The 14664-nt window shown below is 40.7% G+C and overlaps 1 protein-coding gene across 5 annotated transcripts in view; it reads left to right on the plus strand.

Moving 5' to 3' along the window:
• The window catches only part of ptprz1a (protein tyrosine phosphatase receptor type Z1a), a 109367-nt gene extending 94906 nt beyond the window's left edge, over positions 1–14461 (plus strand). For 3 of the 5 annotated variants that reach the window (XM_084060503.1, XM_084060505.1, XM_084060504.1), the window contains exons 15-31: positions 118–206; positions 1345–1430; positions 2465–2485; positions 4765–4861; positions 5695–5777; positions 6043–6177; positions 6439–6573; positions 7005–7168; positions 7981–8116; positions 8521–8667; positions 9083–9176; positions 9542–9615; positions 10210–10380; positions 10644–10796; positions 11477–11619; positions 12514–12649; positions 12914–14461. In XM_084060503.1, the coding sequence (XP_083916629.1) occupies positions 118–206; positions 1345–1430; positions 2465–2485; positions 4765–4861; positions 5695–5777; positions 6043–6177; positions 6439–6573; positions 7005–7168; positions 7981–8116; positions 8521–8667; positions 9083–9176; positions 9542–9615; positions 10210–10380; positions 10644–10796; positions 11477–11619; positions 12514–12649; positions 12914–13057 (2008 nt within the window). In that variant the 3' untranslated portion in view covers positions 13058–14461. The remainder of the gene's footprint in view (positions 1–117; positions 207–1344; positions 1431–2464; positions 2486–4764; positions 4862–5694; positions 5778–6042; positions 6178–6438; positions 6574–7004; positions 7169–7980; positions 8117–8520; positions 8668–9082; positions 9177–9541; positions 9616–10209; positions 10381–10643; positions 10797–11476; positions 11620–12513; positions 12650–12913) is intronic. The other 2 variants (XR_014601040.1, XM_084060506.1) reach the window with 2 other exon arrangements.
• The last annotated feature ends 203 nt before the right edge of the window (positions 14462–14664 follow it).

Here is a 14664-nt window from a genome sequence, read left to right on the forward strand (position 1 = left end):
GTTTTTATATTCCATATCGTTTGCCGGTAATTTGCTTCCAGATTTATTCCAGTATTATAGTATTGTTATTAGTATTATTATTGTTGTTGTTGTTAAGGACTTTATTTTTCTGCACAGGAACTGTTTCCAGACGGCCCACTTTTACATTGAGGACAGCACCTCACCCAGAGTCATATCTTCTCCCCCTGCACCCATGTTCACAGCTGGTAACTATTAACTCTGATTAAAGTCTCATTTAGGGTATGGTCACCGTCACACACATATACTGTGTAGATATAAACGTAGATAACTCATTGGCCGCTGTGTGGCCAATAAGGCATCTACTGTACCTGTTAATTGTTTATTTGAATCCCCATTAGCTACTACTACTCTACTACTCTTCCTGAGGTTTATGTTATGTCTATGTCGTGTCAAGGCCGACTGAGGTCGTACGCTAGTTAGAAATGGATACATAATTTACGGTACACAGACACACGTATGTCTCTTTTTCTCACACATTAATAATTATATAATAATAATAATTATAGAATTATAATTCAGCTAGAAACTGTTACCATCATGAACTGCACAAACACTGCACATGCATGTACTGTACTACAGACACAAGCGTGCGCGCGTGTGTGTGTGTGTGTGTGTGTGTGTGTGCGCACGCATGCATGCACAGTTTGAATTCAAATGGTGACTATTAACATTCTTAATCAAACAGTCCAACAACAGAAGGACTGGCTGGCACACAGACATACACACACATAAACAAACATGCTCAGATACACACACACACACACACACACACACACACACACACACACACACACACACACACACACACACACACACACACACACACACACACACATGCACAGATTTGTATTTAGCCCTATACCAAAGCAGTACCATGTACTACTGTATATTAGAGAGTGATGATCTGCCCATCTGTGCACAGAGCCTGTTAACATACTGTACTGTGGCTAACATTACAACACTGAAACATAGCTTACTGTAGTACAACGTTTAGTTCAGTGATTCTAACCCATTTTAATTGTAGGGACCCCCAGTTTGATATCGCTGTTGTCGGGCAGAAATATCTCCATATTCTAACTTTTTGTGTTTTTTCGTAAATTAAAACCCCTATTTGATCATACAAACAAAGTGACGCGGTTTGAAGCGACGCGACGCGACCAAATACGTATTAACTTGGGGGTCCTTGACATGAAATAGTTTGAGAACCACTGTAGTAGAAGTGTATTAGTTGTCACTTGGTGTAATTAAGTGATTTTCAAGCTGTGTGTGGAAGTCTAAACGAGGCTCATGTGTGTGCTCTCTCTGTGTCTCTCTATCTATCAGACGATCACGTGGCCGTTCCCGTCAAGGAGTTTGTCAAACACGTGTCAGAGCTTCACCAGAACAACGGTTTCACACAGGAGTTTGAGGTCCTACATACATTATTTACTACTATATGACTGCTTCCCCTTAAACTAACAGTTGAATGTTATAACAGTTGTGTTATATTTTGTGCTTTTAATGCTTTGACTGTGTGCATTTCTCTAGTCTGCATGATAAAGTTGTTTTAGTTGCATGATGTGTGGTGATTGATGTTCACTTGTTCTCACCGGCTATCTGAGTGAAGGACAATTTGACACAAATGTCACTTCAAAACTGCCATTGAAGGGAAAAATCTACCTAGACTCAAACGTGTTTGTGAACAAAGGGAGTCTACCGGTGCGCCTCAGCCTAATATGGCCAGTCCGGTGCGTCACAGGGACAGGGACAACAGATGCAGAAGAGATCAACACTGGAGCAGCATGGACAGTTTAAGCCTTTTATTATTTAGGTGCAAGTACAACTAGTGACTGACATTTTGGTCTTACGACCTTCCTCAGAGTGAAGGTCGTAAGACCAAAAAATCTGTCAGTATTTGTACTTGCACCTAAATAATAAAATGCTTAAACTGTCCACGCTGCTCCAGTGTTGATCTCTTCTGCTTATTTGTTTGTATTGGAAATGCATATTGCCTTTTCATTTTGGATGACGTTTTTTTTTTAATTCCAGTGAGAGAGAGATACATTTGGCAGCCCTGAATGAAACTGAACTGATTTACTGTGATTTTTTTTTTAATCATTTCAAAACCAGATCAAGATCTTTACCCTTGCTACTGTAGATTGATTGATTGATTGATTGATTGATTGATTGATTGATTGATTGATTGATTGATTGATTGATTGATTGATTGATTGGTTTATGTCAAACCTATAAAACATGATGTCTTATGTTGATTTCTCCATAAGTCATGGCAATGAATGGCAACAACGTTTGTTAATTGAAGTGTAGCAGTGTTGTTGAGAGTTTTCTGTCTGCCTTTGTAATTTATTTATTTTTTGCACCTTTTTTCTGTTGTTTTCTGTGTGTGGCTGGAACATCATCATCATCATCGCTGTGCTTTCTGCATTCTCACTGCCACCATTAGATATTGAAAGAGAGTTATGAGGTAAGACAACAACCTGTCTATTGTCTTATAACATATTAACCATGTTAACCCTATATCGTCTCTGTCGGGTGGAAACCTCATATGTCCAAAACTGTCACTTTTCAGGATTCAAATTCAAAAACAGCAAAAGTAGCAGATCTACAAGCTCGAAACGTGTCGCTTCACGCCGCATTTCAAGCTTGCAGATTTGCTACTTTTGCTACTTTTGTGTGACGCTGTAGTATGATCAAGTAGTAGGGCATTCATTTACGATATACTTCATATACCACAGACCCCCAGGGCTCTATACTAGACCCCCCTGCTTTTTCCCTCTACACCAAAATCCCTTCCTTGAAAATAGCCGATCTACAAGCTCACAACGCGCCGTGACTCGTTGTGAACTTGTAGATCGGCTATTTTTGCTGTGAATGTTCCCCAATTGTGACACGCCCAGAATAGGGGCACACACTAGGGTTCATGTGGTTAATGTTGATGTAAACAAAGTTAAGTCGTTGTGTGTGTCTGTTTGTGTGTCTCACCAACTGATCCTCATTTACTCACATAAACCGGTCATGTTAAAGCTGCAATCCGTACGTTTTTTGTCTGAGATTTGAACCCTTGTCTGTCTCCCACGTAGGATACCAAATATCTTAGTGCTTTGGCCAAGACGGAATCCCTGCTTGGCCAGCTTTGTTAATTTTGACAGGAAAGTCTGATTTAGTTTTAGTCAAGGTCTTTTGAATAAAATTCCTATTTTCGGCCAAGCATAAGATGCCTTGTCTTGAAACTGGATTTCTTCTCCATTGGTCCATCACTAACATTTTAGTCTAGTTTTTATTTGTCAACGAAATTGTCAATATAGTCATAGTTTTAGTCATCATAGCGTAGTTTTTATTCCGGTCTTAATTTGGTTTTCGTCAGTGAAAAAAGGTAGTCGACGAACGTTTATCATCATAGTTTTAGTCGACGAAATTAATACTGTTGTCCAGGAGACATAATGAGCTTATGAGCTTGATGCAGTACTACTCGTCAACCAGTAGGTGTCCTACCCGACACCGGGATAGAGACACACGGGCGGAAACGGAAGGCCTACAAATTCACGCCCACTTTTGAGATGGCGCCGCTACTCGAGGTCTGTTAGAACGACGAACTGCAGCTCTCAATGCAGCTCTCAATGCATTCCCTATGAGAGGATATGAGAATTAGCCTACTTTTAAAATTATCCTGCATTAACTGGAGACGATATTGATTTAAATAAAAATATGTTTCCAAATGTATGGAGTGTCTTTGTCAACATATCTTCTTGTTTTCTTAATAGTTGATGTGTTTCACATTTAATTTGCCACTTTAACGAGTTACCCATAATGTTAACACAGCAGAGGGTAGACGGCAGACAAAGAAGTTGTCGCATTTCAGTGACATCACTGTCTTTACGAGCGCCGAGCGCCGACCAGTGGTGTACCCACACTGTAGATGCAGGACAGGCGGTCGCCTGCCCAACTAAGATCTCGCCTCCCCTAAAAAAAATTATAATAACCCGAAAATGTGTCATTGCGTGCTTAGTGTCCTCAAAGTCACGCACCCAACAAGCTTTGAACTGAGAAGATTGGACCTTCTGTTCCAGAGATAATGACCAAAACATATTGAAAACGTCCACTTTCGGCAGTTTTCTGGGTATTGAAAACCTCAAGGGATGCGTCCGTGACGTATATACCATGCGACCACTTAAAGTCTAGATCTCCGATGCTAGCGGTTTTGACATACTGATGGAGTATATTATAGTATATTGTGGGTAGTATATCGAGATGACAGATATGGGACATTAAAAAGGACAAATCAAACAAATGGGACACTTTATTAGAACACCAAAAAAGTCGCTACAGCCTCAGTAGTTAACCAATGAAATGACGGTATTTTACAATGCCTCTCATAAAGATTGCATTGAGAGCTGCAGTTCATCTTTCTAACGGACCCCGAGTAGCAGCGCTGTCTCAAAAGTGGGCGTGAATTTGTAGGCCTTCCGTTTCCGCCCGTGTGTCTCTATTTAACCCATTAAGACCGGGGACGCATCTGCGTCTCATTTTAAGATTTCTTTGGGCTATTCAAAAATAGCAGATCTACAAGCTCATAGCGCGGCACCGAGTGCCGCGCTACGAGCTTGTAGATCTGCTATTTCTGAAAAATCGTGAACATTTTTTTAATATTTTTTTTTTCCGAAAAACTGTTAGGATTTAGAATTTTATAGAAGTGGCCTCAGGTCTTAAAGGGTTAAATGTCTCAATGTCTGTCTGTGTTTACAGGAAGTGCAGTCGTGCAGCGTGGAGATGGGTATGACCACCGACAGCTCCAACCACCCGGAGAACAAGACTAAAAACAGATACATCAACATCCTAGCTTGTGAGTGTGATCAAATACAAGTATGCATGTTACAGTATGATTGTAAAACCGGTCAGATTGAAAAAGGAGTGCTCGTTTTCTTCGAGTTCACCTCCTGCGCTCCCCCGCAGTGGGGCGGGCTGGGGGCCCCCTGTCAAAGAAATAAATGACGTCCCGGAGGTACCGAGACTAGGGGCGGACGATGATTTACGATGGTTTTCCAATCATACTGTGACATATACACTACACTCTCTGAGTTAAAAGTGTTAAATAGCTCTATATTCCAATAGCAATAATTTCTATAGAGTGTTTGTTCAGTAATAGGAGTCTCCACGTCTCTCTAGCTCTTTAGAAAGAAGAAAATAATTGTTCAGGTCGTAATGCCAATCTTTATACAATCAGGAGAGAGAACTTATGTATACAGGATATAGAATAAGCAAGTGAAATTGGAATTCATAGAACAACAAAAAAATTGGGACTGGTCTGGAACACTAGACAAATTGAAGCTGATTAATGGGTTCTCTCTCCACATTCTCTCTCCTGATTGGTTAGAATTAGTATCCCAACCTGAAAATGTATTTTCTGTTTATGAAAGAGCTGGAGAGACTGAGAGACAGCTGTTACTGAACTAACACTCTATAGCAATGATTACTATCAGAATAATAGAGCTTTACATTTTTAAACAAAAAACATTTTGTCTTAACTTAAAGATATCACTTACAGCACATTTTCCTTTTTTTTTAAACTCTGAACTATATTAACACTGAGGATTTGACTGCATACCCAGTTAAATAAAAGTTGAATAATTCAACTCAGCAGATGTGTTGTAATATTGTTATTTTCTCCACCCTCAGATGATCACAGTCGAGTCAGACTGGCACCCCTGAGTGACAAAGATGGAAAGGCTGGGGATTACATTAACGCAAACTATGTGGACGTAAGGAAACATTTTTATTCCATAATTTATTTGCCGCCGGTACCATCATTTCAAAATCAATGCTTGCACCACATTATATCATTTAAATTAGATTGTTGGTGTACCTTGAGTGTTGTTGTTAACTTATGTTATATCGTTGTTATTGTAATGTCTGTATAGTTTTTGGGGACTATGGGAACTTTTGCTAAATCCGGCATATTTACACTTGCTCATGTGTATTACACCTGTAATTGTGTTCATCAATGTGCACTGGTTTGCTCCTCAGGGCTTCAACAAGCCCAGGTCCTACATCGCAGCTCAGGGTCCTCTGAAGTCCAGCACCGAAGACTTCTGGAGGATGGTGTGGGAGCAGAACGTTGGCGTTGTCGTCATGATCACCAACCTGGTGGAGAAAGGCAGAGTGAGACATTTTATTTATTTATTACAGCGTGGTTCTGAAAGAGAATAGTCAGATGATTAGGAAATTAACACATTAACTCATTTACCTTACCTTACAGAGACAGACCTTATGTCTGTCTCTGTGTCTGTCCGGAAATCACTGGACAGACTGCCAAGTGCCAAATTTCTCATGTCACTCGAATAATGTAGAGCCTAACTAAACATTCACAAATAGGGACTATTTGGTGATGGTATGTGATTTAACTGTGTCCCCCCCCTCCAGAGGAAGTGTGACCAGTACTGGCCTCTGGAGAGCCAGGAGGAGTACGGCTGCTTCCTGGTGACGGTGAAGAGCACCGAGGTGTTGGCCCATTACACCCTGAGGACCTTCACTGTCAGGAACACCTCCGTCAAGAAGGTCAGAACAGGAGACACAATGGACCACAGGATCATAGACAGTAGTGTTATCGTCGTTGTCGGGGGGACTTTGTGTGTCTATTCGTAAATCAACGCCCTACTTGATCATTCTACAGCGTCACACAAAAGCATCAAAAGTAGCAGATCTACACGCTCGAAACGCGGCACGAAGCGACGCGTTTCGAGCTGTAGATCCTGAAAAGTAACAGTGTTGGACATATGAGGTTGAAACGATATAACATGTTGATGCTGGTGATAGAGGGCTAGTTTGAGTCATTAACTAGAGTATTTCCAAAGTGATGAATTAACAAATAAAAAAAATCATTTCATTTTCTTGAAATTAAAAGGTTTGAAAACCACTGGCTTAGAGCCTTAAAGACCACCTGGCTTAAAGCTCTCCATGTTTGTGTTTTTCCTCCTGCCAACCTGCAGGTGTCCCAGAAGGGCCGCAGTTCGGAGCGAACGGTGACCCAGTACCACTACACCCAGTGGCCCGACATGGGCGTGCCGGAGCACGCGCTCCCCCTGCTCACCTTCATCCGCAAGTCGTCCAAGGCCCGGACAGACGCCATGGGTCCACTGGTGGTCCACTGCAGGTTGGAGCCTCATTCCATGTATTTCCGTTATTTGTAACCATCTTTCATATTTTCAATTTAGGCATTTAGCAGACGCTAATCTTAATCTTAATCCAGAGCGATTTACAGTAAGCAAGGTAAACACAAGGTATTACATCAAATGCATAGAGATTGGAAAATGTGTGCAAATCTTTGAACATAATATATGTTTTAACTAAAGTGAACATTTTTAACTCCGATCTGTGCTTCTGGGGGTCCCTGGAACAACATATTTTGAGATGGCGGTCCCCGGCCAAATACATATCATTTTGGGGGTCCTTGACATGGAAAAATTGGAGCACCATTGAACACATTTTTAGATATGTATTTGGCCGCGGAACCCCATCTCAGAATGTCTTGTTCCAGGACCCCCCAGAAGCAAAGATTTGAGTTACAAATGTTCGCTTTAAAAATATATATATTCAAAGATTTGCACACATTTTCAAGATTTTTCAAAAATAGCAGATCTACAAGCTCATAGCGCGGCACTCTGTGCCGCGCTATGAGCTTGTAGATCTGCTATTTTTTAATAGCCAAAGAAATCTAAAATGACACAGATGCGTCCCCGGATTGAATGGGTTAATGCTACAGGTACCGGGCTGTGGCACCATCTAGCAGATACAGTATACTGTATTGTTACCTGAAAGACAGGTTAAAACATTAGGAACAAACGGAGGCAGTGAAACAGTAGTCTCTCTTTCACCGAGTCTCTGTACATAGTTGTCACACAACAAGGACACACATTGGTTCATGAACGTTTGTCTGTTTGATTGATTTGCTGTGATGTTTTACAGTGCTGGTGTGGGCAGGACGGGCACGTACATGGTGCTGGACAGCATGTTGAAACAGATCCGGGACGAGGGCAACGTCAACATCCTGGGGTTCCTCAAACACATCCGCACACAGAGGAACTACCTGGTTCAAACAGAGGTATAAAAGCATTACCTTAATTTTTTAACCTTATTTTTCTTATTCTTGTTATTTCATTACAAATGTTGCATTATCTCTATTACTATGCTGTTATTGTAATATTGTATTGTAGTCGTTAGCACAGTCTTGTGGAACATGCCACACCAACATTTGACTGCTTGTAGCTTTATGAGTGAGCAATCTGGGAACCCATTCGGTAAATGTTTTTTGCCTCTGGGTGGCACCTCCTCCTTTTTTGTGTAGAAACAGGAAGTTTGGCTCATCCCCTTCGCTAGTCCACTTCCTCCCCGGTGCTTCTGTGTTTATTCCTACTAACACAACAACAATGTTTAGGGCAGTGGTGCTGAGAGATTAATGAGTGACTAATAAACGCTCTTGATTATTGATACTTGTGTCTCATCCAGGAACAGTACGTTTTTATCCACGATGCCTTAGTGGAAGCCATCTTGGGGACGGAGACAGAGGTGGCCTCTGGTCACCTTAACGAGTGCGTCAATGACCTGTTGACCCCTGGGCCGTCAGGGAGGACGCGCTTAGAGAAGCAGTTCAAGGTATTTGGAAACGCACTCAGCCTATTTAACCAGCCCTCCCTATTTTGGGGATGTCATAATTTTAGTAATTTGCAGATTTTTCAAAAATGTCAAATTAAATAAAAAATTTAAAAAAACAGAGAGCGTGTAGATCGACTATTGTTTTTCCCTATTTGTTGTATGACAAAGTATATAGGGCTTCAGTGGTCAACATGTTTTTATTAAAATGTATTGTCGAGTTTTGTAATGTTACTGTATACAATGTCAGAATGTGCTTTGCGTTTGTTTGTGTTCTAAGAGAGTGACTTTTGAGAATATTTTTAATGAATGAATGAATCAATTAATATTTGGAGGCAGTTGCAGTTAGGGTTAGGGTAAGGGTTGGATTCATTCAAGTTCTAAACACTTAAAACAGCTAATTGCTGTTTTTTCCCAGTTGATATCCCAGTCCAATGCCAAACAGTGTGACTATTCTGCCGCTCTGAAAGAGTGCAACCGAAACAAGAACAGAAACGCGTCTTTGATACCTGGTGAGTTCCAAACACGTTTATTCACTTAGCTTCTTAGGTTCAGTATTTGGTACGACCTTGAGGCAGCACCATGCAGGCTTATTTTCTCTACCTTGTGAAGGGTTTGTTTTTTGCCCATTCATAATGAACAAGAAACACGATAACGTTAAAATGAAGGTCCTTAAAGGGGAACTTTGCTGATTTTCAACCTAAATCCCATTTAGCTCTGATGTGAAGAGATAATGTAAACACCTTCTGTTTATTTCTTAGAGAAATGTTGGCGTCACGAAACAATGACGTTGGTCGTACTCAACTACTGTATGTTTGATGTGGATAACATGGCAAACTGTTATAATGAGATTGGGAGAAAATGTGTCTGTTTTCAGTTGAGAGGTCGCGAGTAAGCCTGTCTACAGCGGCGGAGGAAGGATCAGACTACATCAATGCATCATACATCACAGTAAGAGCATTCATACTTCAATCAATAATGAGTAATAATGACATACTGTATTGATAATACATGGTTTTACCAACCATCTAAGAACCCCCCAAAGATGATTTATCAGCTTCAATTTTACAGTGTGCCAGTTCCAATTGTGTCTGGTCATTTCATTTGTCTTCATCAATTCCAATTTAACTTGTTTTTCCTGTATCATGTATACGTTTTCTCTCTCCTGATTGGATAAAATTGTTATCCTGACCTAAAGAAAGAAACGCGGAAACCCTTGTTTCAACAAGCACTCTATAGCAATGATTGCATGGAATATAGAGCTATTTAACACTTATTTTAACAAAACATATCACTTTTACAGCACCTATAAGTAAACTAGAAATATGTATTTAAGTTGAGGGGAGCTGATTGGTCACTATTTTTTCCTCGGTGTGTTTGAAATGTTCAGGGTTATGTTGATCACCTTTTGCACAGCAGAGTTTAGGAAAATACCCAAGTAGCTGCTACAGTAGTTCCCAAAAAAAGTGCAGCGGGCAAAAAGCCTCTCCTTCAAGTAAAACTTGTTGATTAATAACCAATGAAATGTTTTAATTGCCGATGCAGGGCTACCGGCAGAGCCATGAGTTCATCGTGACCCAGTGTCCACTCCCTGGTACCATCAAAGACTTCTGGAGAATGATCTGGGAGCACAACGCCCAGGTCATTGTGTCCCTGCCTGGCACTCTGGTACCCGGGTACCCTACCACCCCTGAGACGGGGCAAACCCCTGGCCTGGTTAGTAGCTTTCAGTGTTTTGTATATTACTTCAGAGTTTCCAGTTGTTTCTATGATTTTAATAAAACATATCTATTAAATGTAGTGCACTTGCCTAGCCTTGACAACTTTGCAGGCTTATGCAAAGGTTAAATGTAATTTAGATAACATGTTATGTAGACAGATGCCAGGTTCATTTGTTGACGCTTGCCATAAATAACTGATCTACAAGCGACACTGTCATACTGCTCTCCTCATCCTCATCTTCCTCATGTCATGGTCAGACGGACGAAGAGGAGCCGTGTGTCTTCTGGCCGCGCAGAGAGCAGCCAATCAGCTGTGAGACGTTCAGCGTCACCCAGAGAAGTGAGACACACGTGTGTCTGGCCAACGAGGAGATGCTGGTGGTCCAGGAATACGTCCTGGAAGCTGCACAGGTGATGTTCAATTCTCCCATTATGGTAGATGTATACACGGTATAAATTGGGGCGGGGGTCTTCAACGTGTTTCAGGCCAAGGACCCCTTAGCTGAGAGAGAGAGATGAAGCAGGGACCCCCTCTATCTTGTATAAAATTGTGTTGCAGATTAAACTTTTTTTTTTTTACTTGGTCTGCTCTTTTTTCCCTCTACACCAAACCTCTTTGCCAAAAATAGCCGATCTACAAGCTCACAACGCCTCGCGCTGCGAGGTGTTGTGAGCTTGTAGATCTGCTATTTTTGGCTAAAGTTCTCCTCAGAAAAAAGGGAAAAGTTAATATAGCCTCACAATTATTTTAACCACTTTAACAGTATATCTGCTACTTCTGCAAATCTTTGAATATGTATATATTTTTAACTAAAGTCTTGAAAAAATATGTCCCTGGTACACATTGTTTTCATTTTTCAGATGGGGGTCCGCAGCCAAATACATATCATTTTGGGGGTCTTTTTCTTTCGAAATTTTCGGGAAAAACCTTGAAAAAAACAGTGTGGGGAAAAATAAATAAATACATTTTGTATTGTATGTATTAAAACAAATGTGTCCTCATGATCCTGTGTTTGGGAAACACTGCCCTAAAGTGTTCTTGTATGTTCACACATTTTGTCTCATTCTCTCATAATGTTGTTCCCTGACAGGACGACTATGTCCTAGAAGTCCGACACTACCGCGCCCCCCGCTGGCCCAACCCCGACAGTCCCATCAGCAACACCTTTGAGCTGCTCACCCTGGTCAGAGAGGAGAACGCCAACAAGGACTGTCCTGTGGTCGTCCATGACGAGTAAGAACTCCATCCTGTTGTTTCAGCTCAAGTCTATCATTATAGGTTAAAGGGATAGTTCACCCAAAAAACATCCATGAATTCAAGTCTCCATGGGTTGACTAATCAATAGGAAAAAAGTCATTTTGGGGGTTAACTATGCCTTTAAGGTAGCTCTCCACCAAACAGACTACGACACAACTACAGATTACTACAGACTGGCAGTCGATTGGAAGGTGTGAAAAAAAGTTGCTGAATGCACCCGAGAGCCAACGCTGACAATGGTGCAAAAAATAGCCTATGGCTTGATGACTTTTTCAACAACAAGCCCGCTGCTATCCGACGGTCGAAAGCCGACCAAAACAATTAAAAAACTATAAACAATTATAAAACGTTATATTTTAGACCCCAAAAATGTATAGAACCCATAAGTATTGTTTGCTTTCTCTGCACTGCATTATGTCAAACCTATACCATAGTCACACAACTGTCTACTCACCTGTTCCAAGAGGAATTCAGTTAATTAACCCATTAAGACCGGGAACGCATCTGTGTTACTTTTATTTGGCTATTCAAAAATAGCAGATATACAAGCTCATAGACACTGCACAAGTGCAAGATAATGAAGCTATGAGCTTGTAGATCTGTAGATTTTTTTATTATCTTATGTTGCTGTAATATCAGTGGTTCTCAAAAAGAATTCATGTCAAGGACCCCCAAAAATGATATGTATTCGTCCGTGGACAAAAAACTGACACAGATGCGTTCCCGGTCTTAATGGATTAATGAAGTGTCAGTGTTCAGTGTTGTGTCAGTGTTCAGTGTTGAATCAGTGTTCAATGTGTGCTGCTCAGGGAAGAGAGAGGGCAGTACAGAGAAAACCATAATTGAATGTTGTTTTTTCTTTCTTTTCAGCGTTGGGGGAGTTGTTGCCGGGACGTTCTGTGCTCTGTCCTCTCTGTCTCGCCAACTGGAGGCCGAACATTCTGTTGACGTGTTTCAAGCAGCTAGGATGACCAACCTCATGAGACCTGGAACCTTCACAGACATTGTAAGGAGGCTTGTTTAGTGTCTCACAAAGTTATCATATCGTTACTGTCGGGGTAGAACCCTCTTATCTCCATATTTTAACTTTTTGGTGGTTTTCTTTCGTAAATTAATGCCCCTACTTGATCCGCGTCACACAAAGCTGTAATTAATAAACAAAGCTGCTCAATTTCTTTCCAATATGGCTGCGGTTGAGAAACTACTAGAGTAAGTCTGCCTGTTGCACCCTCTTGAATTAAACATATCCTCCTCTCTCTTCCTCACTCAGGATCAGTTCCAGTTCCTGTACAAAGCCATGCTGAGTCTCGTGGGGACCCAGGAAGATGAAAGAACGCGTCAATCGTCTGACAACAACGGTACCATTGTCGTGGGCACTGCTAGTGCCGCGGAGAGCCTTGAATCCCTGGTGTAACAAACAAACAAACAAGGACTCTCAACTTCCAATATGAACTCTTACTCTTTTATAAGCAAAATGACAGCGCTTTGCCTTTTTGTCCTTCCTCACCTATAGGCTGCCACCAATGGATTTGTATTCCTTTTTCTCTCATGCTAGGCTCATGCTACGACAATAATTCCACTTTGGTCATTTCTAGCTTGACCAATGTCGCATGTTGCAGACATTTGGTCAAGCAGACCGCATGAACCCTATTGAGTCCCTATTCTGGGGGTGAACATTTGGCGAAGATAGCCGACCTACAAGCTCACAACGCGGCGCGTTGTGAGCTTGTAGGTCGGCTATTTTCGTCAAAGACATTTGGCATAGAGGGAGAACGTTAGGGAGTTAATTGGATAGACCCCCTGGCCTGTGGGACCTTGGTCTGAGCTCAGGCAAAGTCATGCATTTAGACAACGGTCAAGACCTTTTTTTATGTTTTAGCTTGAGCCTAGCATTATTGAAGGAGATTATTTTATGCTGAACATAAACATGAACCCCTTCGATCTTGTAATGTGTGCCTTTTTATATTTTCATCCTGTAACTCTTAACGGCTTTGATACAAATGTAGACTAACAATCCTTTTGACCATTATTCACATGGCGGCCATATTGTTCTCGCGTCATACGTCACCTGATATGAGAACAAAATGGCGGCCGTGTAAATATGGTCAATTGGTTTAATCTTTCACTGCCACCCTGAGATGTTTGCCTAACTTTTCCTAAGTTACTTTGTATTTATTGGCAGTAAGCTAAAAAGGGGGAAAAAGGGAAAATACAACTTTTTACATCAAATGACATATTTTGTTAGCTTATATTTTGTAGCAGTCATGCACTGAACGACTCATTTTCTTTGTGTAAATACCATTGTGATGGTAGCAGCAGTGTGCTATTGAAGTGGAAAATGAACAAGGGCCTGGAATAATAATAATCTAATGTAAATAATCAATTCAATGGACCAAATTTCTATTTATACTTTTAGATTTTTATATTTGACCAGTTTAGTGCATTTAAATGTATTGTTTAATTCCAATTACTTAGTAGAAATGTGTTAATGCTTTTATATTACAGTGTTCCGTATTTTGTAACAGACTAAATATGATGCATGGGGTACTGACACTTTTTAGTGGTAAATGAAACGTCCCTGGATGATTAGATAGGGCATTAAATAAGTGAAAAAAGGAAGGATTTGGAGTGGTTTGTCAGTTTTGTTTGCACTATAATAAACGTGTACAACTATAGCAACTTTAATTGAGTAATATTGTTATTTAATCATTATCCCGGCTTGTCGGCATGGGAGATGGAGATTATGTTTTCGCCCCTGTCCGTCTGTCTGTCTGTCTGCCTGTCCGTCCATGAGTCTGTCTGTGTACAGCTAATCTTGGACCACTGGCCACTATTTTGGTCAAATTTAAAAGAAAATTTCTTTTTTTCAATTGTTAAAAAATCTACAAGCTCTTTCGTCATTTGTCATAGAAATTAGTATTAGTATAAATGTTTAGTAGGCCTATTTGTGTATTGAATAATTTGAGTATATAACATTTTATTTAATTGCAAAGGGTACCAGTAGAATGAAGGAATTTATTT

The sequence above is a fragment of the Gymnoscopelus microlampas genome (assembly GCF_963454915.1).
Source record: "Gymnoscopelus microlampas genome assembly, chromosome: 6".
Taxonomy (NCBI): domain Eukaryota; kingdom Metazoa; phylum Chordata; class Actinopteri; order Myctophiformes; family Myctophidae; genus Gymnoscopelus; species Gymnoscopelus microlampas.